This window comes from Solanum tuberosum, unplaced genomic scaffold (genome assembly GCF_000226075.1).
Source record: "Solanum tuberosum cultivar DM 1-3 516 R44 unplaced genomic scaffold, SolTub_3.0 scf00094, whole genome shotgun sequence".
Classification (NCBI taxonomy): domain Eukaryota; kingdom Viridiplantae; phylum Streptophyta; class Magnoliopsida; order Solanales; family Solanaceae; genus Solanum; species Solanum tuberosum.
Window position 1 is genome coordinate 13,084 of NW_006239020.1, and position 25,370 is coordinate 38,453.

The 25,370-nt window shown below is 33.8% G+C and overlaps 3 protein-coding genes across 3 annotated transcripts; all 3 read right to left on the reverse strand.

Annotated features, from left to right (window-relative positions):
* Positions 1-5,670: 5,670 nt before the first annotated feature.
* Positions 5,671-6,371, reverse strand: LOC107060725 (uncharacterized). Its single transcript, XM_015308958.1, has 2 exons — positions 6,301-6,371; positions 5,671-6,205 (listed from the first exon to the last, which is right to left on the reverse strand). The coding sequence occupies exons 1-2, from the start codon at positions 6,369-6,371 to the stop codon at positions 5,671-5,673; spliced, it is 606 nt and encodes a 201-aa protein (XP_015164444.1).
* Positions 6,372-7,718: 1,347 nt separating this feature from the next.
* On the reverse strand, positions 7,719-8,069 carry LOC107060726 (RNA-directed DNA polymerase homolog). Its single transcript, XM_015308959.1, has one exon. It carries the CDS (start codon positions 8,067-8,069, stop codon positions 7,719-7,721), a length of 351 nt encoding a protein of 116 aa, XP_015164445.1.
* Positions 8,070-9,092: 1,023 nt separating this feature from the next.
* On the reverse strand, positions 9,093-11,299 carry LOC107060727 (uncharacterized). The gene is made up of 4 exons (XM_015308961.1): positions 11,230-11,299; positions 10,991-11,127; positions 10,542-10,831; positions 9,093-9,933 (listed from the first exon to the last, which is right to left on the reverse strand). Exons 1-4 carry the CDS (start codon positions 11,297-11,299, stop codon positions 9,093-9,095), a joined length of 1,338 nt encoding a protein of 445 aa, XP_015164447.1.
* Positions 11,300-25,370: the final 14,071 nt, after the last annotated feature.

The following is a 25,370-nucleotide window of genomic DNA, read 5'->3' on the forward strand; positions in this document are numbered from 1 at the left end:
AAAATGTGAAATTTTAACATTTTACTCGTATCGATATTCTAAGGTAACTGGTGCGATTCAGGAATTTTTTGAGGTGTTTTTATATCTTTTTCTTGATTTTTATATTTTTCAAACGTTTAGGAGTTAAAATTTTGATATTTTTCGGGCCGTCAGGAAAATTTGTGAAATTTTGATATTTAATTCGTTTTGATAACCTAAGGTGACAGGTGCGATTCGGGAATTTTTTGAGTTGATTTTACGTTTTGATATTTTTCTTGATTCTTATATTTTTCGGACGTTTACGAATGGATTTTTTGATTTTTTTCGGGAAATCACTATAAAAGTGTGAAAATTTGATATTTTATTCATATCGATATTCTAAGGTTGCTGGTACGATTCATGATACTTTTTGAGGTGTTTTTATATCTTTTCCTTGACCTTTACATTTTTCGGATGTTTACGAATTAAAAATTTTGATAATTTTCAGCAGTCACGAAAAAATGTGAAATTTTGATATTTGATTCATATCGATATGCTAAGGTGACATGAGCTATTTGGGAATTTTTTGTGGTGTTTTTATGTATTTTTCTTGATTTTTATATTTTTCAAATGTTTACGAATTGAAATTTTTGATATTTTTTGGGCAATCACAAAAAAATGTCAAATTTTGATATCTTATGCGTTTCGATATTCAAAGGTTACTGCTGCGATTCGGGAATATTTTGAGGTATTTTTATTTCTTTTTCTTAATTTTTATATATTTCGGATGTTTACGAAATAATATTTTTGATATTTTTTGGGCAGTCACGAAAAAATGTGAAATTTTGATATTTATTTGTATCGATATTTTTTTAATATGCAAACAAGGGTGTGAGGAGGGGTCATGCCTATGGCCCTCTAGGTGTCAGCCGTCGTCTCAGCATCGGTGTATATAAAAAAAAAACAAAATTTGCATATTAAAAAAAGTGTGAAGAAATGAAAAGAAAAAGAAAATAATGGCTGCTGGGATGTGCTGAAATGAAGAAAAAAAGGGAATCACTCAGAAAAGAGTTGTGTGAAAATGAAACTTTGGAAAACCAAGGGACTAATCACTTACGAACCCAAATATCCATTCCCTAGCCTGAGCCTATGTTACAAGCCGATAAAGTCCTACAGTGATCCTATTCCGGGTATTTGCAAGATAGAGCGAAGAAAGCAGGGGAAAGCATATGGTAGTTTGTTGCTAGTGTTAAAAGTTCTTTAAGAGTGTGAGCGTAATACTCAGTCCTAATTATCATGAGTGAGGGACTATGTCACGACCCGTATAGGCGTCTGTGATCTTCACTTGGGGTTCTTTTGCACTTCTTCTTTCTGCTCAGATTGCAATCACCCTCAACTTAGGCTTTTGGCCTGAGTTGTGACATCGTATCTTCGGAAACCAAAGGATATGATATTTACTGGGTAAGAACAAAACTGACTTTTAGGCTCAAATCGGGTTCAATTGGTAAGCTTTTTATTTGGTAGTTCTATTTTTGGCTTTTTTATTGGCTTTACAAAAAATGGCCTACTGATCCTTTCCTATCCGGTTATTCTCAGACTTAAGCAAGACTACTTGGGTAAGTTCTAGTTTCTACTCCTAGTGTTAGACTTCAAACAACACTCTCTCATGACACAGGACTACATTATCCAGTTTCTTGGTTCACCAATTTATTGATCAGACTAACAATGTTCAACATGTAAGTATCTAAGATGTCATCTAAAGATCCTAACAGTTAAAGTTTAGATTCAGGTCATCATTTCTAACAGACTAGCTGTTGCACAACTCAACACAGAAACACAAACACAAAACCAAATTTTTTAATAGTAAACACAGAGTCAATCTCCATTCAACTTAGAATGGCAGGTTTCTCACCACCCCCTCCCCAAAAAAAAGGACTTTGCCCTCATAGTCAATAGAGAAAGTAAAACAGGGTTGTGAGGAGGGGTCATGCCTATGGCGCTCTAGGCGCCGGTCGTCGTCTCAGCATCGGCACCCTTATCAACGGGTGCACTCTCAGAACTCAGCACATGATCAGGTTGGTCACCACTCGTCGGGGTAGGTGTTGCGCTACCAGAAGTTCCAGTTAACACTGCATCTCGTTGTTGTTGCTCATGAGCTTCTTTTTCTCTCGCTGCCTTCCTTGATGCCTTGCGGGCTTTCTTTTCTTGCCTTCTTTCCTCTTTGGACAGGTTAGCAGGTATCTCCTCATCAGATTCTCCGGCTCAGTGTTTCCTCTTGCCGGACTTACTTGTGGGTAGCTCTCCCCAGAGACCATCAATTGATTGACTGGAGGGTGCCTGATTTAGCATTTTCATTAAAGAATCTGTCATTATCGAAGTGGGTACATGTACTGGATTTTCAGCCAGTTTAGCAACCTGAGTTATTATCTCAGCCAACTTTCATTTGAACTCTTCAGTATCTACTGACCGGTTGCCTGGCATCGATCTTGGACAAGGTTCTCCAAACCATCCATTCTGTCTTTTAAGACAGCCAGCTCCTTCCGCATCTCATATTTGATCTCTTTTTTCGCAGCTAACACCTTTGTCTCTATTAGCTGAGGCATCCAAATTACAATCTGGTCTACAAATGTCCTGGTTTGGCGCTGATCTGCAACCAATTTCTCAAGAAAAATCATAGGAATGGTGACATAGGTACCTGGAGTCTAGGAGGCAGAAGCTAGTGGTGGTAGTGCCTCTGTGGAAGGCTGTGATGACTCTTCCTGCTCTAGGCCTCTCTCTGCCTGTGGAATATCAAGTGGGACATAAGGAACAACAGCTAAAGTACCCACAGCCGCAGACTTCGCGCCAAAGAGATGGTTCGCAACATCCTTGATTTTAGAAACCTGGATAAGTCTGCGTGCTTCACCCCATCTGTCAACCAGCCTATTCAGAGGAATGTTTGCTTGTCTACATAATTTCCCTATCAGACAGGGAAATGGAAGTCTGACTCTCTCATTTAATGCCATGTCTCTCATCTCGGTCTCTATTATTATCCCCACATTTATCGGGTAACCAACTATAAGACACGCTACCTACGAAGCCAGGAAGGGTACAAAGTGTTATCATTAGCTGTCGATCGCAATTGTGCCCGGATGATAGCCCAACAAACCTTGGCTGGAAAAGATAGTGAAGCTTTAGTAATGAGTGTTGGAGTTGTTGTGACCCAACCTGCATTCTCCCCATCTACAACAATTTGCTTTGCAATCCATCGCAAAACCCTCTCTCGAGAATTCTAATCTTCAATCGTAGTATCACTAGTGACCTCATGATGTTTTCCTTTAAGAAGGCCAACTGAAGCTAGTGTAGTGTATTCTGGGCCATGCAACATCCTGTTAATAGTGGCCTCAGAGATGTCTATCAGTTTACCCCGATCTATGATTGAGTTGAGTGGACCCCAGGTAATGGCAATATCTCTCTGTCCACGTTTCGTAGTCTCTGTTTCTGCATCAAAGTTCATCAGTGTAGCTGCATAAGATGAATTAAACTCTGTAGCCATATGGATGAAGTATTCTCTAGGTGCATTGTCCATCCAATCGAACTGATGGAAATGAAATGTCCGATAAATATCGGGGAACTCCTTGATATCAACTACCACCACTCTAGTCTCAAGCATGATTGCGCACCTCTTGAAACTGCCATTCTTGGTCACAATACCCTTGTCGAAGAATTCTTTGGACCGGTTCACAGTCCACATGGGGCGGTAACAGGCAATCAGTTGCGGTCTAGCTACAGGATCAGGTTCATGGATGTTCAAATACATCACCATGGTATTATCATCGGTGATCTCTACATCCTCATCTATAGTAGTTGCCTCCTCTCGTACTCCAGTTTCAGCCTCTGCATTTACCGTAGGTGGAGAGGTGTTTGCATCTTCCTGAGAGCCGCTTTCAGACTCTGCATTGCCCCCCGAATTATCAGTAGACTGGCTACCTGAACCAGGATTAGATTCACTACCCGATGCTTCAATGCTACTGGAACGACTTCCTCCCTCTTCAGACTGCGGAGGAGTGTCCTGGAGAATTGCTCTCTTGGTATGTGCTCTAGTATCCCGAGGTGAGTGATCTTCAGGTGTGACATTTATTTGCACCTCAGAACTATTGGACTTTGTGTCATTGTGACCTTCTGATTGAGAAGAAGTGATGGGGGAAAGTTTTGTTGCGTTCTTTCATCGAGGAAGGCATAGTACCTGAGAAACACAATACTAATTAGTACAAAACTCAATAAAATGACACACTATCGGGTACTCAGGCTTTCCCTGTGTAATTACCTCATGACGCCTTGCCTTAAGAATGTCGTCACCCAATCTATCATTGGGAAGGGCCATGGAATCAAGAAACGACAGAAATAAAAGTACAGAAAAGTAAAAAAAATTACAACCCAAGTAAACTCTACGGGAGCTGTCACGGGCCGTGGTAGGTACCATGGTCCGTTAAACCCCTCGTGGAGTTAATACAGAATTAGTGTGCAACAGTGTGTGACATCTGCTCAACCAAGTAATATTCACGGACGGTTTCACGGCCCGTAGAGTGAACCATGGTCCGTGATACGGGTCGTGAATTTAACTGGTGGGTGGAAGGAATTCAAGTGTGGTCCACGATTGGTTTCACGGCTCGTGGTAGCTTCCACGGTCCTTAAAACCTATCGTAGTCTTACACTTGGTCATTTCATTTGTCATCTTCTTCCCCACATTCACTATATTACAAAATTACAGTACCAAACTCCCATTATTACAAAGGAACACCACCAACCCATATTCACCCCTCAACACCTTTCCTAATAAATTCAACTAAATAATATACGATCACAACCAACTTAGACAACCACAACTTCAACCCACTGTTATCATACAAGAACAATTAAAAACACCCAAGTCAACTTAACCCACAACAAATCAATACCAATTAAAGTAGCTCATCATATAATCATGCTAATTTCGATCAAATATAAGTAGTTCTAACTTGTATCTAATTAAAATTAAGCCTATAACAAGTGAATTTGGAGACTTACTTCAAATGAGAGCACACTTATGGTTACACTACTTCAGATAACGAATGACCCACACTGTGATGCTTTGACACTAGAACTAGGGTTTCAAATTTTCCAAGAATTTGGAATTTATAGATGATGGAAGCCTAGGTATGAATTTGATAACCGTTATGGAAGAGAAAATAGGGAGAAAAACCTGACCTTTGGCGTTTGAAGAGCAATATATACGTTTTAATTTAATTTTCCTTTCACGCGGTCGGGTCGGTTTCTTGGAAGTACTGGGTTGTGGACGATGGACCGTGAAAGTGCCCGTGAAGGTCACCACGGTCCGTACAGTGGTCCGTGGAATTGACTTAGGATAAAATACTTACTTGTGGTTCACGAGAGGCTAGACGGTCCGTACAAATCTTGACGGACTGTGAACCCTTTTTGTGGAAAATTCCAGTAGCCTCATTTGGTTGGTCCTAAGATTGACGGACCATGAAAGTGTCCATGAAGGGCACCACGGTCCGTGAGACTGCCCGTGAAGAGCAGTCTGCACCCAGCTCCTGCACATCAACACACAGTGACTCTATAAAAACAAAGAAAATAAAGAAAAAGAACAATACCTAATACAATTAAATCTTGGATTGCCTCCCAAGCAGCGCACAATTTAACGTCGCGGCGTGACGCAGGTTACTTGATTACTCAGACTTCTTCAAGTTTACATTCCTCCACAATCTTCACATCCTCTGGAACACTCAAGTATGCTTTGATTCGCTGGCCATTGTCTTTGAACCTCTCGCCCTTATCATTTTCCAGCTCAATAGCACCCGACTGACACACATGCGTTACCTTAAAAGGTTCAGACCATTTGGGTCTCAACTTTCCCGAAAACAGACGAAGTCTGGAGTTGAAAAGTAACACCAAGTCACCAGGAGTGAAGCTTCTTTTCTCAATATGCTTGTCATAGTATAGCTTTATCCTCTCCTTATACAGTGCAGACCTCTCATAGGTCAGACGGAACTCATCTATCTCATTGATCTGATCCAACCTTAGGTTTGCAGTTTCGCTCCAACTAAGATTCAGCTTCTTCAAAGCCCAGATTGCTTTGTGCTCAAGCTCAACCTGCAAATGACATTCCTTTCCAAACACCAATTGATATGGGGACATACCAATAGGCGTCTTGAAAGCTGTCCAATATGCCCATAAAGCATCATCTAACTTCCGTGCCCAATCTGTCCTGTTGGCATTTACCGTTTTAGCCAGAATTGCTTTAATTTCCCTGTTGGAGACCTTCACTTGGCCACTAGTCTACGGGTGATAGGGTGTTGCTACCTTGTGCTATTTGACTCCATATTTAGCCAGAAGAGAGCTGAACACCTTATTGCAGAAATGAGAACCACCATCACTGATGATAACTTTGAGTGTGTCGAACCTTGAGAAGATATTCTTCTTCAGAAAACCAGCAACCCTCTTACTATCATTCTCAGGCAACTGCCTCAACCCATTTGGACACATAGTCTACTGCAACCAGTATATATTTATGCCTATAGGAGCTCACAAATGGGCCCATGAAGTCGATTCCCCACACATCAAACAACTCCACCTCCAGAATAGGTGTCATGGGTAACTCATGGCGCCGAGAGATGGCTTCTTGTCGCTGGCATACATCACAACTCCTCACTACATCCATCACATCCTGATGAATTATGGGCCAGTAGTACCCACACTGAAGTATCTTGTGGGCTGTCTGGGCACCTCTATGATGACCACCTACTGGAGAGGAGTGACAGGCTTCTAGAATATGCAACATCTCAGCTTCAGGAACATTTCTCTTGATGATGCTGTCAGCACACACCCTGTAAAGATAAGGTTCATCCTAAAAATACTTACCCACATCATGCAGGAACCTCTTCCTTTGTTGATAAGTCAACCCCTCAGGCATCAAATCACTAACGAGATAGTTAGTAAAATTAGCGAACCAACGAATAAGATCAAGAGTAGCGGCTAATACATGCTCATCTGGGAATGGATCATTTATGTCGAGCTCTAGTTCCTCTTTCTTTTCAGCCTCCAACCTCGACAGGTGATCAACCACTTGGTTCTCACAACCTTTCCTATCCTTCACCTCAAAATCAAACTCCTGAAAAAGTAACACCCATCTGATCAACCTTGGTTTGGCATCCTTCTTTGCCATAAGGTATCTCAGAGTTGCATGGTCTGTATGGACTATCACTCTAGTTCCCAACAAATAATCTCTGAACTTCTCAAACGCATACACCACAGCCAACAGTTCCTGTTCAGTAATTGTGTAGTTTCGTTGTGCTCCATCCAATGACTTACTAGCATAGTAAATCGGATGGAACATCTTGTTGCTATTTTGGCCCAACACTACTCCTAAAGCAGTACCACTTGCATCACACATCACCTCAAATGGCTCTGCCCAATTTGGGCCAATAATCACGGGGGTAGAAATCAACTTCTTCTTCAGGCATTCAAAGGCATGCCTCATCAAAAATTAATTTCACCTCCTTCTCTAAAAGCTTGCACATGGGGTGTACAATTTTGGAGAAGTCCTTAATTTAACGCTTATAAAATTTGGCATGTTCTAAGAAGCTCCGAACACCCTTCACACAAATAGGTGGAGGCAACTTTTCAATCACCTCAATTTTGGCCTTGTCGACCTCTATCCCCTTTTGTGACACCTTGTGCCCAAGGACTATGCCTTCTTTAACCATAAAATGGCACTTTTCCTAGTTCAGCACTAAGTTGGCTTCCTCACACCTCTGTAGGGCCCTGCTAAGATTCAGCAAACAATCATCAAATGTATCACCTACCACTGAAAAGTCATCCATAAATACCTCCAGAGTGTCTTCTACCATGTCTGAAAAGATAGACATCATACACATTTGGAATGTTGTTGGTGCATTACATAGTCTAAATGGCATGCGTTTAAACGCAAAGGTGCCATAAGGACATGTGAAGGTAGTCTTTTCCTGATCTTCAGGAGCAATTGATATATGGTTGTAGCCAGAGTATCCATATAAGAAGCAGTACCACCCTTTTCCAGCTAACCTTTCAAGCATCTGGTCCATGAAAGGCATCGAGAAGTGATCCTTCAGGGTCTACTTGTTCAGCTTTGCCATCCAGTGACTGTCCTCTGTGGGACCAACTCATTCTTGGCGTTAGCAACCACAGTCATACTACCTTTTTTGGGCACACATTGAACTGGACTAACCCAATGACTATCAGAAATGAGATACACCACCCCAACATCTAACCACTTGATTATATATTTCTTGACCACCTCTTGCATAAGTGGGTTTAACCTCCTCTGGTGTTCAATGCTTGGGCTGCAGTCCTCCTCAAGTTGGACCTTATGGGTACATATACCTGGAGGTATCCCAATGATGCGAGCAATGGTCCACCCAATGGCCCTTTTGTACCTAATCAACACTTTGATCACAACTTGGACCTGTTCATCATTTAAATCTACAGCCAAAATCACAGGTAAAGTGTTGTTAGTTCCCAAAAATACATACCTCAGATGACTGGGCAACTATTTCAGTTCCAGCACAGATGGCTCCTCAATGGATGGTTTTGCTGGAGGAGTTGGCTTGTTTTTCAAATCCAGGTCCAATTTCTTTGGAGCATAAGAGTGTACTCCCATACCCTGCAGAGCATTTACGGTCTCTACATAGTCGGACCGGAAGTCAGCTTCAAAGTTCATCAGCACTGCAACTAAGGTTTCGACAACCATCCTCTCTTCAATGGTTGCTCCCATTTCTTCTTCATCGAAGACCGTTATTGCAGACACCACATTCATATCATGTGGCTGCTTCATGGACCTGTAATTATTAAACTTTACCTCTTCCTTGTTGAGTCTGAACTTCAGTTCTCCTCGCTCAACATCTACCAATGCTCGTTCAGTGGCCAAAAATGGTCTTCCTAAAATAATAGTAACCTCGAAATCCACTTTGCAATCCAAGATCATGATGTCTGCAGGAAATATGAATTTGTACACCTTCACGAGCACATCACATAGAATGCCTACAGGTCATTTCACTGACCTATCTACCATCATCAACCTCATGGCTGTGGGTTTTTGAACTCCTAACCCAAGTTGCTTATAGATGGCTAGCGGCATCGTTGATACTGTCCCCTAGATCACACAAGTCCTTTGCAAATTCAATAGATTCGATAGTGCACGGTATGGTAAATGCACCCGGATCCTCCTTCTTCTGTACCATTGACCTGGTAGCGATAACGCTACAGTGATGAACATTGTCAGTTAGATCGATACTTACAGCTCTTTTCTTTGTGACCAAGTCCTTCATGAACTTGGCATATCTTGGCATCTGCTCAAGGGCTTCCACCAATGGTATGTTCACGGACAGCTGTCTCAGCATACTGATGAATTTAGCAAATTTCCTATCCTCGACTTTCTTTTTAAGCCTTTGAGGGAAAGGATGAGGTGGTCTTGGGATTTGCTGTAACGGCAAAGTTCTCTCAACCTCTTTTTCTTTAGCTCCTGCTGGTTTAGCTATTGGTTGCGCATCCTCCAAGTCATCTACTTGCTCAGCTTCATCCTCTTTTCTTCCATCTTGCTCCAACACATGCTCATGTTTAGTACCTACAGAAATAGGGTCAGTAAGGATCTTACCACTCCTAGTGGCGATAGCCATGCAATGCCTGTCTTTTTTGGGATTTTGGATCGTGTCACTTGGTAGTGACCTATTCTTCCTCTGTTGCCCCAATTGTTGCTCAATCTGCTTGATGGAGGTGGTGTGAGAGTCTACTAGCTTACTCATACTGGAGAAATCACTTTTCATCTCCTTCACCCGTTCATCAGTTGATTTCACCTTTTGTAGCACCTTGGCCAACATGTCTTCCAGCTTAGACCCGCTGGAACTACCACTTGCCCGATCTCTATTACTTGAGGGCACATATACACCACTGCGATCATTCCTGTACCCATCTTTATTCTACCAGTTTCCCTGCTCTTTGTTTGCTAGCCTATCATACTGCCCTTCCCTTGAGAAGTTCCGACCTGCATTTCCAGAATTGTAACCCTGGTTGCCTGAGTTATAATTCCGAAAACCTCCTTAGTCTCTTTACCGAGAGGCATAATTCTCCCTTCTATGAGGATGTTAAGACCGCTCAAGCAGACCATTTCCAGGGCTTTTTAAAACAAAAGCAGCAAGCCCGAGTGGAAATGCAAGAAAGGCTTAACTCTCATACTGAATGGGAATATCTCTCGAAAAGGATGACCTCCTTAGCGGAAGAAAACCGCGCTCTACGTGAAAAAATAAGCATTCTCGCCAGGAAAACCCATAAAATTCGTCTTTGTTGTCTTGCTGTCGTGTCGTAAAGTTTCGTTCCCCAGGTAATTTGCCTCCTCATCTAAATCAATGTCCTGATCTTCAAACCTATTTGGTTGGCTCACCGCATTTACCTTTTCAGACTTGGAGACAATATGCTTTATGAGTAGATCTATTTGGGTCCTCATGTGTCCCATATCCTATTCTCTTTCTTCTTGTCGCTTCCTTTGTTCATTCGACAGTTCAAATGTGTACCCCAGATCTCCTACTTCTGCATCCCTGATGTACAATGCCCTGTTATTCTTTAACACTTTGTCCATCAGTTGCATGCTCTCTGAAAATGGTTTCTTCATAAATGATCCCCCACACACTGCATCAACAACAGGTTTAGTGACATAGTTCAAAGATCTATATAAAGCTTGTTTTAAATGCCTCTTAGTGAGACCATGGTTTGGGCACTTTTTTATCTTTTGGCTGAATCTCCACCAAGTGTCATGCATTGCTTCTCCTGGTAGCTTCTTATGGGCACTGATATCGTCTTTCATCTGCAGTTCCTTTGATTCCGGAAAGAATCAATCTATAAAAGCCTCCTTCAACTCAGTCCAAGTCCTGATTGAGTCAACCAGCATCTCATTTAACTAGTTGGATGTCTCTCCAGTAAGAGACAAAGGAAACAACCTCAACCTCAACGTTGTTTGGCTTACTCCAGGAATCTCTTGCGATTTGCAAATCGCCACAAAGTTCGTCAAATGTTGGTTCGTATCATCGCCAGCTGCACCCCTGAACATACCTTTAAGATTTAGCAATTGAATCATCATGCTGGTGATTGTGAACCTCACACCTGGAGGTAGTGCAGGTAACACTATCGCTCATGTAGCTCCAGCTCCATCCAAGTATGCATCATCTTCGTCATACATCATGTGAGTTGGATGTTGTGCTCTACCCCTTGGAGCTATTGGTTGGCGGTGGGGAGGAATGATTCCATCCACTGCAATGTTTTCGTCCACTGCCATGGGTCGGTTATTCACAACATTCAACTGAATACCTCTTGTGACGGTTTCAGCTTCCAATCCAAATCTCAGTCTCTGTGCCTCAAGTTCTTATGCGTTCACCATTTTTCAAATTGTGTTCCTGAGTTCTGGGTCGTATGGGACTAATGGGGCTTCCTTACTTTTGGTATTTGGCATACACAGTCGAACTCACCTGAAAGAGAAAGAGACAAAGAACAAGATGTAAAATTAGGAAATCTAACTACACTTAGAATAAAAGCTAGTAAAACACTTCTAAATTGAAATTCCCAGGCAGCGGCGCCAAAATTTGATATGTCCAAACTTACACCTTAAGAGATATAAATGGTCGAAGTCCATTTATAGAACTGAACGTGAGTTGAGGTCGATCGATCCCAAAGAGAATTTCTTTACAGAAATGATTTCACTGTCGCCTTTTACCCAAGTGTTGTTATTATTTCCTAAATAAATAATTGCGGAAAGTAAAATTGAGTTTAGCGTTAACGTTTTGATATCCAAAGTTGCAAACTAAAGTCTAATTCAACAAGTAACCAAATATCAGTTTCAAAGTTGTTTCAATAATTAACCGAAACTAGGATTGTGTTCCCCATAACGATATGTCTAATGTTCTTACGTAATTGAGTTTCAGGCAGCTTACGTCTACAAACTACATGCGAGTTAGCTATATCTGACACTTCTCAGTCTACTCAGATAATCTTCACTGAAGTCCTCTCAGTCCTAGAGTATTACACGATTTACCCTCGCCTATAATGGTGTTAAGGTTCTTTTCTCTCGAACTCGAAATTTGACTCCAATCAGTTAGATTAGTTCAGCTTTTTCCTAACTATCATTTTCTCTCGAACAAATGACAGATACATGCTAAACCTAATGCGTGCACTCATCAAGATATATGAATAACAAAAACTAAACTACAGTTTGTAACCACAACATGCCTTTCACTAGTTTTACGAAATCACACATAGAATTTTGTCATGGATCCCACAACCCCAGTTGTGGTGTTTAGCTATTCATAATTTCAAGTAAATGTTCAGAAACATATAATGAAAACATGCTAGAAAATACTTTCGAGAATAAGCAAATCAACCACCTCTTTTATATTTCAAGAACCGAAAAATCGAACTTCAAACTTAATTCAATATCCAAAATCGAAATCCAAAAGCTATGAATAATGGAATCTTGTTCGTCGTTCAATGAAAGATAAGATAAAAACGTATAAACGACCTAATTAATTCAAATAAGTGTTTTTAAAAAGAGTCCTACTCGAAGTAGGACTGAACTATCGGACCCTTTCACGGCCACTTTCACGACCTGTCGAGGGCTTCACGGTCGTGAAGCCCTCCGTGGTCTTCCTTTGATATTCCTTATCCTTAAGTCTTCAAGGCTTGAACACTGGAATATGCATCACGGACGTCACCACGGACCGTTAAAGAGACCACGGTCTGTCTGAGTGTCTGTGGTCTTCACTTGGAACTCCCAAAGTCTGGGTCTTCAATGCCACCACACTGGAAATTGCACCACGGACAACACCATAGACCATTAAAGAGACCACGGTCCATCTGGGTGTCCGTGGTCTTCACTTGGTTTAATCCCATTTCCACTCTTTGACTTTTGGCCACTGGTTCAACTTTACGAACTATGTCACGATCCGTCTTGTTATTCACGGCCCGTATAGGCGTCTGTGATCTTCACTTGGGGTTATTAGCAAACTTCCCTGAATGGCACACCTACTGGATAGCAACCACGAGCATTTTCACGGCTCGTTAGAAGGACCACGACCCGTCAAGGGCTCCGTGGTCTTCACTTGGACATCAAAATCTCAGATCCCAGCTTGCATTTTCTTCTTTTCTTCGCTTTCACTACTACCTGTTTTACCTGTACAAACACTACCAAACACATAATATCCATATAACTACACCTGATTTTAGTACTGATTCTTAGTTTTCAAACATCAAATGTGCCAAGATTTCGCGGCACATCACAATCACTAAAAAATGTGAAATTTTGATATTTCATTTGTATTGATATTCTAAGGTGACTGGTGCGATTTGGGAATTTTTTGAGGTATTTTGTGTCTTTTTCTTGATTTTAATATTTTTCGGACGTTTACAAATTAGAATTTAAGATATTTTTCGGGCAGTCACGAAAAAATGTAAACTTTTGATATTTTATTCGTATCGATATTATAAGGTGTCTGGTTCGATTCAGGAATTTTTTAAGGTGTTTTTATGTCTTTTTCTCTATTTTTATATTTTTCTAACGTTTACGAATTAAAATTTTTGATATTTTTCGAGCAGCAACGAAAAAATGTGAATTTTTTATATTTTATTCGTATCGATATTATAAGGTGTCTGGTTCGATTCAGGAATTTTTTAAGGTGTTTTTATGTCTTTTTCTCTATTTTTATATTTTTCTAACGTTTACGAATTAAAATTTTTGATATTTTTCGGGCAGTCATGAAAAATAGTGAACTTTTGTATATTTTATTCGTATCGATATTCTAAGGTGACAACTGCAATTATGAAATTTTTGAGGTGTTTTGTTGTCTTTTTCTTGATTTTTATATTTTTCGGACGATTACGAATTAAATTTATTGATATTTTTTGAGAAGTCACAAAAAAATGTGAAATTTTGATATTCTATTCATATCGATATTCTAAGGTGACAACTGCAATTATGAAATTTTTGAGGTGTTTTGTTGTCTTTTTCTTGATTTTTATATTTTTCGGACGATTACGAATTAAATTTATTGATATTTTTTGAGAAGTCACAAAAAAATGTGAAATTTTCATATTTTATTCAATTTGATATTCTAAGGTGACAAGTGCGATTCGGGATTTTTTGAGTTGTTTTTATGTCTTTTTCTTGATTTTTATATTTTGCGGACGTTTACGAATTAAATTTTTTGATATTTTTCTAACAGTCACAAAAAAAAGTAAAATTTTGATATTCTATTCGTATAGATATTCTAAGGTGACTGGTGCGATTCAGAAATTTTTTAAGGTGTTTTAATATCTTTTTCTTGAATTTTCTATTTTTGGAATGTTTACGAATTAAATTTATTGATATTTTTCGAGCTGTCACGAAAAAAATGTGAAATTTTGATATTTTATTCATATCGATATTTTAAGATGAATCGTGCGATTCAAGAATTTTTTGAGGTGTTTTCATGTCTTTTTCTTGATTTTTATATTTTTCGGTTGTTTACGATTAAATTTTTTGATATTTTTCGGGCAGTCACGAAAAGATGGAAAATTTTGATTTTTTATTCGTATCGATATTCTAAGGTGACAAGTGCGATTAGAAAAAATTTTGAGGTGCTTTAATGTTTTTTTCGAACATTTACAAATTAAATTTTTTGATATTTTCGGGCAGTCACGAAAAAATATGAAATTTTGAAGAAAAACAATTGTGTCGATATTTTAAGGTGATTGGAGCGATTTATGAATTTTTTGAGGTGTTTTGATGTCTTTCTATTGATTTTTATATTTTTCGGATGTTTACGAATTAAAAATTTTGATATTTTTTTGGGGAGTCACAAAAAAATGCAAAATTTTGATATTTTAATTGTATCGATATTCTAAGGTGACAGGTGCGATTCGGGAATTTTATGAGGTGTTTTTATGTCTTTTACTTAATTTGTATATTTTTTAGACGTTTACGAATTAAAATTTTGATATTTTTTGGGCAGTCACGAAAAATGTGAAATTTTGATATCCTAGTCGTATCGATATTCTAATGTGACTGGTGCGACTCGGGAATTTTATTGAGGTGTTTTTATGTCTTTTTCTTGATTTTTATATTTTTCAAGCATTTACGAATTAAAATTTTTGATATTTTTTGGGCAATCAGAAAAAAATGTGAAATTTTGATTTTTTATTTTTTATCGATATTCTAAGGTGACATGTGTGATTCATGAATTTTTTTAGGTGTTTTTATATTTTTTTCAGTATTTTTATATTTTTCAGACGTTTACAAATTAAAATTTTGATATTTTTCGAATTGTCACAAAAAAATATGAAATTTTGATTTTTATTCGAATCGATATTCTAAGGTGACATGTACGATTCGGGAATATTTTGAGTTGTTTTTTACTTTTCTTGATTTTGATATTTTTTGGATGTTTACAAATTAAATTTTTTGATATTTTTTCGGGTAATCACAAAATATGTGAAATATTGGTATTTTATTTGTATCGATATTCGAAGGTGACTGATGTGATTCGAAAATTTTTTGAGGTGATTTTATGTCTTTTTCTGGATATTTATATTTTTCGGACGTTTACGAAATAAAATTTTTGATATTTTTTGGATAGTCACGAAATAATCTGAAATTTGATATTTTATTCGTATCGATATTCTAAGGTGACTAGTGCGATTCGGAAATTTTTTGAGGTTTATATGTGTTTTTGTTGATTTTTATATTTTTCGTACGTTTACGAACTCAAATTTTTGACATTTTCCGGGATGTCACGAAAAAAAATGAATTTTTGATTTTCTATTCGTATTTATAATCTAAGGTGACTGGTGCGATTTGAGAATTTTTTGAAGTGTTTTTATGTCGTTTTCTTGTTTTTTATATTTTTCGGACGTTTACGAATTATAATTTTTTATATTTTTTGGGCTGACACGAAAAAATGTGAAATGTTTATATTTTATTCATATCGGTATTCTAAGGTGACAAGTGCAAATCAGGAATTTTTTGAGGTGTTTTTATGTCTTTTTCTTGATTTTTATATTTTTCGGACGTTTACGAATATAAATTTTTGATAATTTTCGGGCAGTCAGGAAAAAATATAAAATTTTGAAATTTTATTTCTATCGATATTCTAATGTGACAGGTGTGATTTTGGAATTTTATGAGGTGTTTTTATGTCTTTTACTTGATTTTTATATTTTTCGGGTAGTACCAAAAAAATGTTAAAATTTTGATATTTTATTTGTATCGATATTCTAAGGTGACTTGTCCGATTCAGGATTTTTGAGGTGTTTTTATTTCTTTTTCTTGATTTTTATATTTTTCAGACGTTAAAGAATTGAAATTTTTGATATTTTTCGGGCATTCACTAAAAATTGTGTAATTTTGATATTTTTTTCATATCGATATTCTACCTTTATTTCTGCTATCGGGAATTTTTTGAGGTGTTTTTATGTATATTTCTTGATTTTTATATTTTTCAGAGGTTTACGAATTTAATTTTTTGATATTTTTCGGACAATCACAAAAAATAAGAAATTTTGATATTTTAATTGTATCGATATTCTAAGGAGACAGGTGTGATTCGGGAGTTATTTGAGGTGTTTTTATGTGGTTTTCTTGATTTTTATATTTTTCAGACGTTTACGAATTAAATTTTTGATATCTTTCGGGCAGTCACGAAAAAATGTGAAATATTGATATTTTATTTGTATCGATATTCTAAGGTGACAGGTGCGATTTAGAAATTTTTGAGGTGTTTTATGTCTCTTTCTTAATTTTTATATTTTCGTACGTTTATGAATTCAAATTTTTGATATTTTTTGGGCAGTCACGAAAAATGTTAAATTTTGATATTCTATTCGTATCAATATTCTAAGGTGATTGGTGTGATTCGGGAATTTTTTGAGGTATTTTTATGTCTTTTACTTGATTTTTATATTTTTTGGACATTTATGAATTAAATTTTTAGATATTTTTCGGGCAGTCGCGATTCGGGAATTTTTGATGTGTTTTTATGACTTTTTCTCGATTTTTATATTTTTCGGACGTTTAAAAATTGACATTTTTCATATTTTTCGTGCAGTCACCAAAAAATTTGAAATTTTGATATTTTATTCGTACCAATATTTTAAGGTGACTGGTGCGATTCGATTTTTTATGTGTTTTTATGTCTTTTTCTTTGTTTTTATATTTTTCGGTCGTTTACGAATTAAATTTTTTGATATTTTTCTGTTTGTCATGACAAAATGAGATATTTTTGATATTTTAATTCGTATCGATATTCTAAGTTGACTAGTGCTATTCCGGATTTTTTTGAGGTGTTTTTATGTCTTTTTCTTGATTTCTATTTTTTTCGAACGTTTACGAATTATAATTTTTGATATTTTTTGGACAATCATGAGAAAATGTGAAATTTTGATATTCTATTCGTATCGATATTCTAAGATGACTGATGCGATTCAGGATTTTTTTGAGGTGCTTTTATGTCTTTTTCTTGATTTTCATTTTTTTGAACGATTAGGAATTAAAGATTTTAAAATTTTTCATGCATTCACGAAAAATGTGAAATTTTGATTTTTTTTATTCGTATAGATATTCTAAGGTGACAGGTGCAATTAGGAATTCTTTGAGGTATTTTTATATCTTTTTCTTGATTTTTATATTTTTCGGACGTTTATGAATTAAAAATTTTGATATTTTTCGAGCAACCACGAAAAAATGTGAAATTTTGATATTTTATTCGTATCCATATTTTTAGGTGACTAGTGCGATTCAGGAATTTTTTGAGGTGTTTTTTGTGTCGTTTTCTTGATTTTTATATTTTCTGGACGTTTACGAATTTTTTTAAAAATATTTTTCAGGTAGTCAAGAAAAAATGTGACATTTTAATATTTTATTCGCATATTTATTCTAAGGTGACTAGTGCGATTAGGGAATTTTTTGAGGTGTTTTTATGTGTTTTTCTTGATTTTTATATTTTTCGGATCTTTAGAAATTAAAATTATTGATATTTTATAGGTAATCACGAAAAAATTTGAAATTTTGATATTATATTCTTATTGATATTTTATTTCTATATTTTTTGGGCAATCTAGAATAAAATGTAAATTTTTTATATCTTATTCGTATATATATTCTACGGTGACTGGTGCGATTCAGGAAATTTTTGAGGTGTTTTTTTATGTCCTTTTTTTTATTTTTATATTTTGCGGACGTGTAAGAATTAAAAATTTTGATATCTTTCGGATAGTCACGAAAAAATGTAAAATTTTGATATTTTATTCGTATCGATATTCTAAGGTGAAAGGTGTGATTCAGAAATTTTTGAGGTATTTTCATAACTCTTTCTTGATTTTTATATATTTCGGACGTTTATGATTTTTAATTTTTGATATATTTTGGGAATTCATGAAAAGATGTGGAATTTTGATATTTCATTCATATCGATATTCTAAGGTGATTGGTGCGATTTTGGGAATTTTTTGAGGTTTTTTTCTCTCTTTTTCTAGATTTTTATATTTTTCGAACATTCTAAAATTAATATTTTTGAGATTTTTCGTGCAGTCACGAAAAATTGTGAAAGTTTGATACTTTATTCGTATTGATATTCTAAGGTCACTGGTTCGATTCAGGATTTTTTTAGGTGTTTTTAAATCTTTTTCTTGATTTTTATATTTTTTGGACGTTCAAAAATTAATATTTTAGAGATTTTTCATGCATTCAATAAAAAATGTGAATTTTTGATATTTTATTAGTATCGATATTCTAAGATGACAGGTGAAATTCGGGATTTTATTGAGGTGTATTTATGTCTTTTTCTTGATTTTTTTTCTTTTTCGAACGTTTACGAACTAACTATTTTTATATTTTTCTAGTAGTCACAAAAATATTTAAAATTTTGATACTTTATTCGTATCGATATTCTAAGGTGACTGGTGCGATTCGGGAATTTTTTGAGGTGTTTTTATGTCTTTTCTTGAATTTTATATTTTTTGGACGTTTACGAATTAAAATTTTAGATATTTTTTGGTGAATCACAAAAAAATGTGAATTTTTTTATTTTATTAATATTGATATTTAAAGGTTACAGGTGCGATTTGTGAATTTCTTGATGTGTTTTCATGTCTTTTTCTTGATTAATATATTTTTCAGGAAGTCACAAAAAAATACTAAATTTTAATATTTTATTTGCATCGATATGTTAAGTTGACTGGTTCGATTATAAATTTTTTTAAGGTGTTTGTATGTCTTTTTCTTGATTTTTATATTTTTCAGAGAATTAAATATTTAGATATTTTACAGGCAGTAACGACAAAATGTGAACTTTTGATATTTTATTCTACCGATATTCTAAGGTGACAGGTGCGATTTTGAATTTTTTGGAGGTGTTTTTTATGTCTTTTTCTTGATTTTTGTATTTTTTGGATGTTTATAAATTAAAATTTTTGATATTTTTCGGGTAGTCACAAAAAAATGTGAAATTTTGATATCTTATTCATATCAATATTCTAAGGTGACTGGTGCGATTCGGAGAATTTTTTGAGGTATTTTTATGTCTTTTTCTTCATTTCTATATTTTTCGGACGTTTGTGTAGATATTCTAAGCTAACAGGTACGATTCGAGAATTTTTGCGGTGTTCTTATATATTTTTCATGAAATTTATATTTTTCGGTTGTTTACGAATTAAAATTTTTTAAATATTTTTCAGGCAGTCACAAAAATATGTGAATTGATGAAATTTTATTCTTATCGATATTCTAAGGTGACTGGAACGATTCGGAAATTTTTTGAGGTGTTTTGGTGTCTTTTTCTTGATTTTCATATTTTCCGGACGTTTAAAAATTAATATTTTAGTGATTTTTCGTGCATTCACTAAAAATGTCAAATTTTGATATTTTATTTGCTTCGATATTCTAAGGTGACAGGAGCAATTCGGGAATTTTTTGAGGTGTATTTATGTCTCTTTCTTGATTTTTATATTTTTCGATCGTTTACGAATTTATTGTTTTTATATTTTTCTGGTAGTCACAAAAAAATGTTAAATTTTGACAATTTATTTGTATCGATATCCTAAGGTGACTGGTACGATTTGGGAATTTTTTGAGATATTTTTATGTCTTTTTCTGAATTTTTATATTGTTTGGACGTTTACGAATTAAAAAAATTCATATTTTTCGGGCAGTGACGAAAAAATGTGAAATTTTTATATTTTATTTGTATTGAGATGCTAAGGTGACAGGTGCTGTTCGAGATTTTTTTGGAGGTGTTTTTATGTATTTTTCTTAATATTTATATTTTTATAAGTGGTCAGGAAAATATATGAAATTTTGATATTTTATTTGTATCGATATTCTAATGTGATTGGTGTGGTTCGAAAAATTTTTGAGGTGTTTTTCTTGATTTTTATATTATTTGGACGTTTACAAATTTAAATTTAAATTTTTTTCGGGAAGTTACGAAAAAATTTAAAATTTTAATATTCAATTCGTATCGATATTATATTGTGAATGGTGTGATTCTAGAATTTTTTGGAGTGTTTTGAAGTCTTTTTCTTGATTTTTATATTTTTAAGACGTTTACAAATGATTTTTTTTTAATCTTCGGGCAGTCACGAAAAAATGTGAAATTTTGATATTTTATTCGTATTGATATTCTAAGGTGACAGGTGCGATTCAGAAAATTTTTGAGGTATTTTTATGTCTTTTCTTGATTTTTATATATTTCGAACGTTTATGAATTTAAATTGTTGATATTTTTTGGGAATTCTTGAAAAAATGTGAAAATTTAATATTTTATTCGTATCGATATTCTAAGGTGATTGATGCGATTCAGAAAATTTTTTGAGGTATTTTCCTGTCTTTTTCCATATTTTTATAATTTTTGAACGTTTAAAAATTAATATTTTTGAGAGTTTTGGGGCAGTCAGGAAAAAATGTGAAATTTTGATAATTTATTCATTTCGATATTCTAAGGTCACTGGTTCAATTCGTGAATATTTTGAGGTGTTTCTATGTCTTTTACTTGATTTTTATATTTTTCGAACGTTTTAATATTAAAATTTTAGAGATTTTTCGTACATTCAATAAAAAAATGTGAAATTTTGATATTTTATTTATATCGATATTCTAAGGTGACAGGTGCAATTCGGGAATATATTGAGGTTTATTTATATCTTTTACTTGATTTTTTATATTTTTAGGGTAGTCATAAAAAATGTGAAATTTTGATATTTTGTTAGTATCAATATTCTAAGGTTATTAGTGCTATTAGGGAATTTTTTTGAGGTTTTTTTATGTCTTTTACTTGATTTTTATATTTTTCGGACGTTGACGAATTAAAATTTATGATACTTTTTGGGCAGTCACGAAAAAAATTGAAATTTTAATACTCTACTCGTATCGATATTCTATGGGGAATGGTGTGATTCGTGAATTTTTGAGATTCTTTTATGTCTTTTTGTTGATTTTTATATTTTTCAGACGTTTACGAATTAATTTTTTTTATATGATTCAGGCAGTCATGAAAAAATGTGAAAATTTTGATAATTTATTTCTATCGATATTCTTAGGTGACAGGAGCTATTTAGAAATTTTTGAGGTATTTTTATGTCTTTTTCTTGATTTTTATATATTTCAGACGTTTATGAATTTAAATTTTTTATTCTTTTTATGGAAGCCACGAAAAAATGTGAAATTTAGATATTTTTTGGGAAATCACCAAAAAATATGAAATTTTGATATTTTATTTGTATCGATATTCTAAGGTTATTGGAGCGATTCGGTAATTTTTTGAGGTATATTTATGTCTTTTTCTTGAATTTTATATTTTTCGAACGTTTAAAAATTAATATTTTTGAGATATTTCGTGCACTCACAAAAAAATGTAAAATTTGAATACTCTATTCGTATCCATATTCTATGGTGAATGGCGTGATTCGGAAATTTTTTGAGGTGTTTTAATGCCTTTTACTTTTATATTTTTCAAACGTATAAAAATTAAAATTTTTGATATTTTTTGAATAGCCACGAAAATATGTGAAATTTTGATATTTTATTCGTGTCGATATTCTAAGGTTACAGGTGCTATTCAGAAATTTTTTGAGTTGTTTTTATGTCTTTTTATTGATTTTTATAATTTTCGAGATGTCACGAAAAAATGTGAAATTTTGATATTTTATTCGTATCGATATTCTAAGGTGAATGGTGCAATTCAGGAATTTTTTGATGTGTTTTTATGTCTTTTTCTTGAATTTATATTTTTTGGATGTTTACGAATTAATATTTGTGATTTTTTTCTAGCTGTCATGAAAAAATTTGAAATTTTAATATTCTATTCGTATCAATATTATATGGTGATTGGTGTGATTCAGGAATCTTTTGATGTGTTTTTATGTCATGTTCTTGATTTTTATAATTTTCGGACGTTAACGAATTAAATTTTTCATATTTATCAGACAATCACGAAAAAATGTAAAAAATTTATATTTTAATCGTATCGATATTCTAAGGTGACAGGTGCGATACAGGAATTTTTTAAGGTGTTTTTATGTGTGTTTCTTAATTTTTATATTTTTCAGATGTTTATTAATTAAAATTTTTGATATCTTTCGGGCAGTTACGAAAAAATATGAAATTTTGATATTTTATTCGTATCGATATTCTAAAGTGATATGTGCGATTCAGAAATTTTTGAGGTATTTTTATTTCTTTTTCTTGATTTTTATATATTTCGGATGTTTTTGAATTTAAATTTTTGATATTTTTTGGGCAGTCACGAAAATATGTGAAATGATGACATTTTATTCGTATCGATATTCTAAGGTGATTTGTTCGATTCAGGAATTTTTGGAAGTGTTTTTATGTCTTTTTCTTGATTTTTATATTTTTTAGATGTTTAATAATTAATATTTTTGAGATTTTTCGTGCAGTCATGAAAAAATGTGAAATTTTGATATTCTTTCGTATCGATATTTTAAGGTGACTGGTGCGATTCAGGAATTTTTTGAGGTGTTTTTATGTCTTTTTCTTGATTTTTATATTTTTCGGACGTTTAATAATTAAATTTTTTTGATATTTTTCGGGCAGTCACGAAAAAATATGAATTTTTGATATTTTATTCATATCGATATTCTAAAGTGACATGTGCGATTCAGAAATTTTTGAGGTATTTTTATTTCTTTTTGTTGATTTTTATATATTTCGGACGTTTACAAATTAAATTTGTTGATATTTTTTGGGCAGTCACGAAAAAATGTGAAAATTTGATATTTTATTCGTATCGATATTCTAAAGTGATATGTGCGATTCAGAAATTTTTGAGGTATTTTTATTCTTTTGTTGATTTTTATATATTTCGGACGTTTACAAATTAAATTTGTTGATATTTTTGGGCAGTCACGAAAAAATGTGAAAATTTGATATTTTATTCGTATCAATATTCTAAGGTAACAGGTGCTATTCGTGAATTTTTTGAAGTGATTTTTTGTCTTTTTCCTGATTATTATATTTTTTGAACAATCACGAAAAAATATGAAATTTTGATATTTTATTCGTATCGATATTCTAAGGTGAATGGTGCTATTCGGGAATTTTGTAACGTGTTTTCATGTCTTTTTCTTGATACTTATATTTTTTGGACGTTTACGAATTAAAATTTGTGCTACTTTTCGGGTAGTCATAAAATTTTTTGAAACTTTAATACTCCTTTCGTATCGATATTCTATGTTGACTGGTGTGATTCAAGAATTTTTTTTATGTTTTTTATGTCTTTATCTTATTTTTTATATTTTTCAGACGTTTACGAACTAAAAAATTTCATATTTTTCGGACAGTCACAAAAAAATTTGAACCTTTGATTCATTATTCGTATCAATATTCTATGGTGACAATTGCGATTCAGGAATTTTTCAAGGTGCTTTTATGTATTTTTCTTGATTTTTATATATTTCAGACGTTTACGAATTTAAATTTTTGATATTTTTTGGGCAGTCATGAAAAAATCTGAAATTTTGATATTTTATTCGTATCGATAATCTAAGGTGACAGGTGCAATTCGGAAATTTATTGAGGTGTATTTATGTCTTTTTCATTAATTTTATATTTTTTGAACGTTTACGAATGAATTGTTTTTACATTTTTGTGGTAGTCACGAAAAGATTTAAAATTTTGATACTTTATTCGTATCGATATTCTAAGGTGACTGGTGCGATTTTGCAATTTTTTGAGGTGTTTTTATGTCTTATTCTTCTTTTTATGTTTTTCGGAGTTTTACGAATTAATTTTTTTTGTTATTTTACGGGTAGTCACGAAAAAATGTGAATTTTCTTATATTTTATTCGTATTTATATTCTAAGGTGACAAGTGCTATTCGGGAATTGTTTTGAGTTGTTTTTATGTATTTTTTTTTTTATATATTTTTCGGGTAGCCATGAAAAAATGTGAAATTTTGATATTTCATTGGTATCGATATTCTAACGTGATTGGTGCGATTCGGGAATTTTTTGAGGTGTTTTTTTTGTCTTTTTCTTGATTTTTATATTTTTCGGACAGTGAAATTTTTTTTTGAAATTTTAATACTCTACTCGTATCGATATTCTATGGGGAATGGTGTGATTCGTGAATTTTTTGAGATGCTCTTATGTCTTTTTGTTGATATTTATATTTTTCAGACGTTTACGAATTAAATTTTTTTGTATGTTTTGGGGAGTCACGAAAAAATGTTAAATATTGATATTTTATTTATATCAATATTCCTAGGTGACAGGAACGATTCAGAAATTTTTGAGATATTTTTATGTCTTTTACTTGGTTTTTATATATTTGGGACAATTATGAATTTACATTTTTGAAATTTCTTGGGAAGTCACGAAAAAATGTGAAATTTTGATATTTTATTCGTATTGATATTCTAAGATGAATCGTGCGAATCAAGAATTTTTTGAGGTGTTTTCATGTTTTTTTCTTGATTTTTATATTTTTCGGATTTAATATTCAATTCGTATTAATATTCTATGGTGACTGGTGTGATTTGTGAAATTTTTGAGGTATTTATTTATATATATTTCTTGATTTTTATATTTTTCGGACGTTTACGAATTAAAATTTTTCATATTTTTCGGGCACTCACGAAAAAATGTGAAATTTTGATATTTTATTTGTACCGATATTCTAATGTGACAGGTGCGATTGAGGAAATTTTAAAGGTGATTTTATGTCTTTTTCTTGATTTTTATACTTTTCGGAGGTTTTCAAATTAAAATTTTCGATATTTTTTGGGTAGTAAAAAAAAAAGTAAAACTTTGATATCCCATTTGTTACGCTATTCTAAGGTGACTGGTGCGATTCATAAATTTTTTGAGGT

Coding starts and splice junctions, on each gene's coding strand:
- LOC107060725 (XM_015308958.1), bottom strand. CDS start 6,371: ATGGTGGTTCTCATTTCTGCAATAAGGTGTTCAGCTCTCTTCTGGCTA. Junction 6,206..6,300: donor ATGGAGTCAAATAGCACAAG/GTAGCAACACCC, acceptor AAATGCCAACAG/GACAGATTGGGCACGGAAGT.
- LOC107060726 (XM_015308959.1), bottom strand. CDS start 8,069: ATGCCTTTCATGGACCAGATGCTTGAAAGGTTAGCTGGAAAAGGGTGG.
- LOC107060727 (XM_015308961.1), bottom strand. CDS start 11,299: ATGGCAGTGGACGAAAACATTGCAGTGGATGGAATCATTCCTCCCCAC. Junction 11,128..11,229: donor CCAACCAATAGCTCCAAGGG/GTAGAGCACAAC, acceptor CACTACCTCCAG/GTGTGAGGTTCACAATCACC. Junction 10,832..10,990: donor AATCGCAAGAGATTCCTGGA/GTAAGCCAAACA, acceptor AAGGAACTGCAG/ATGAAAGACGATATCAGTGC.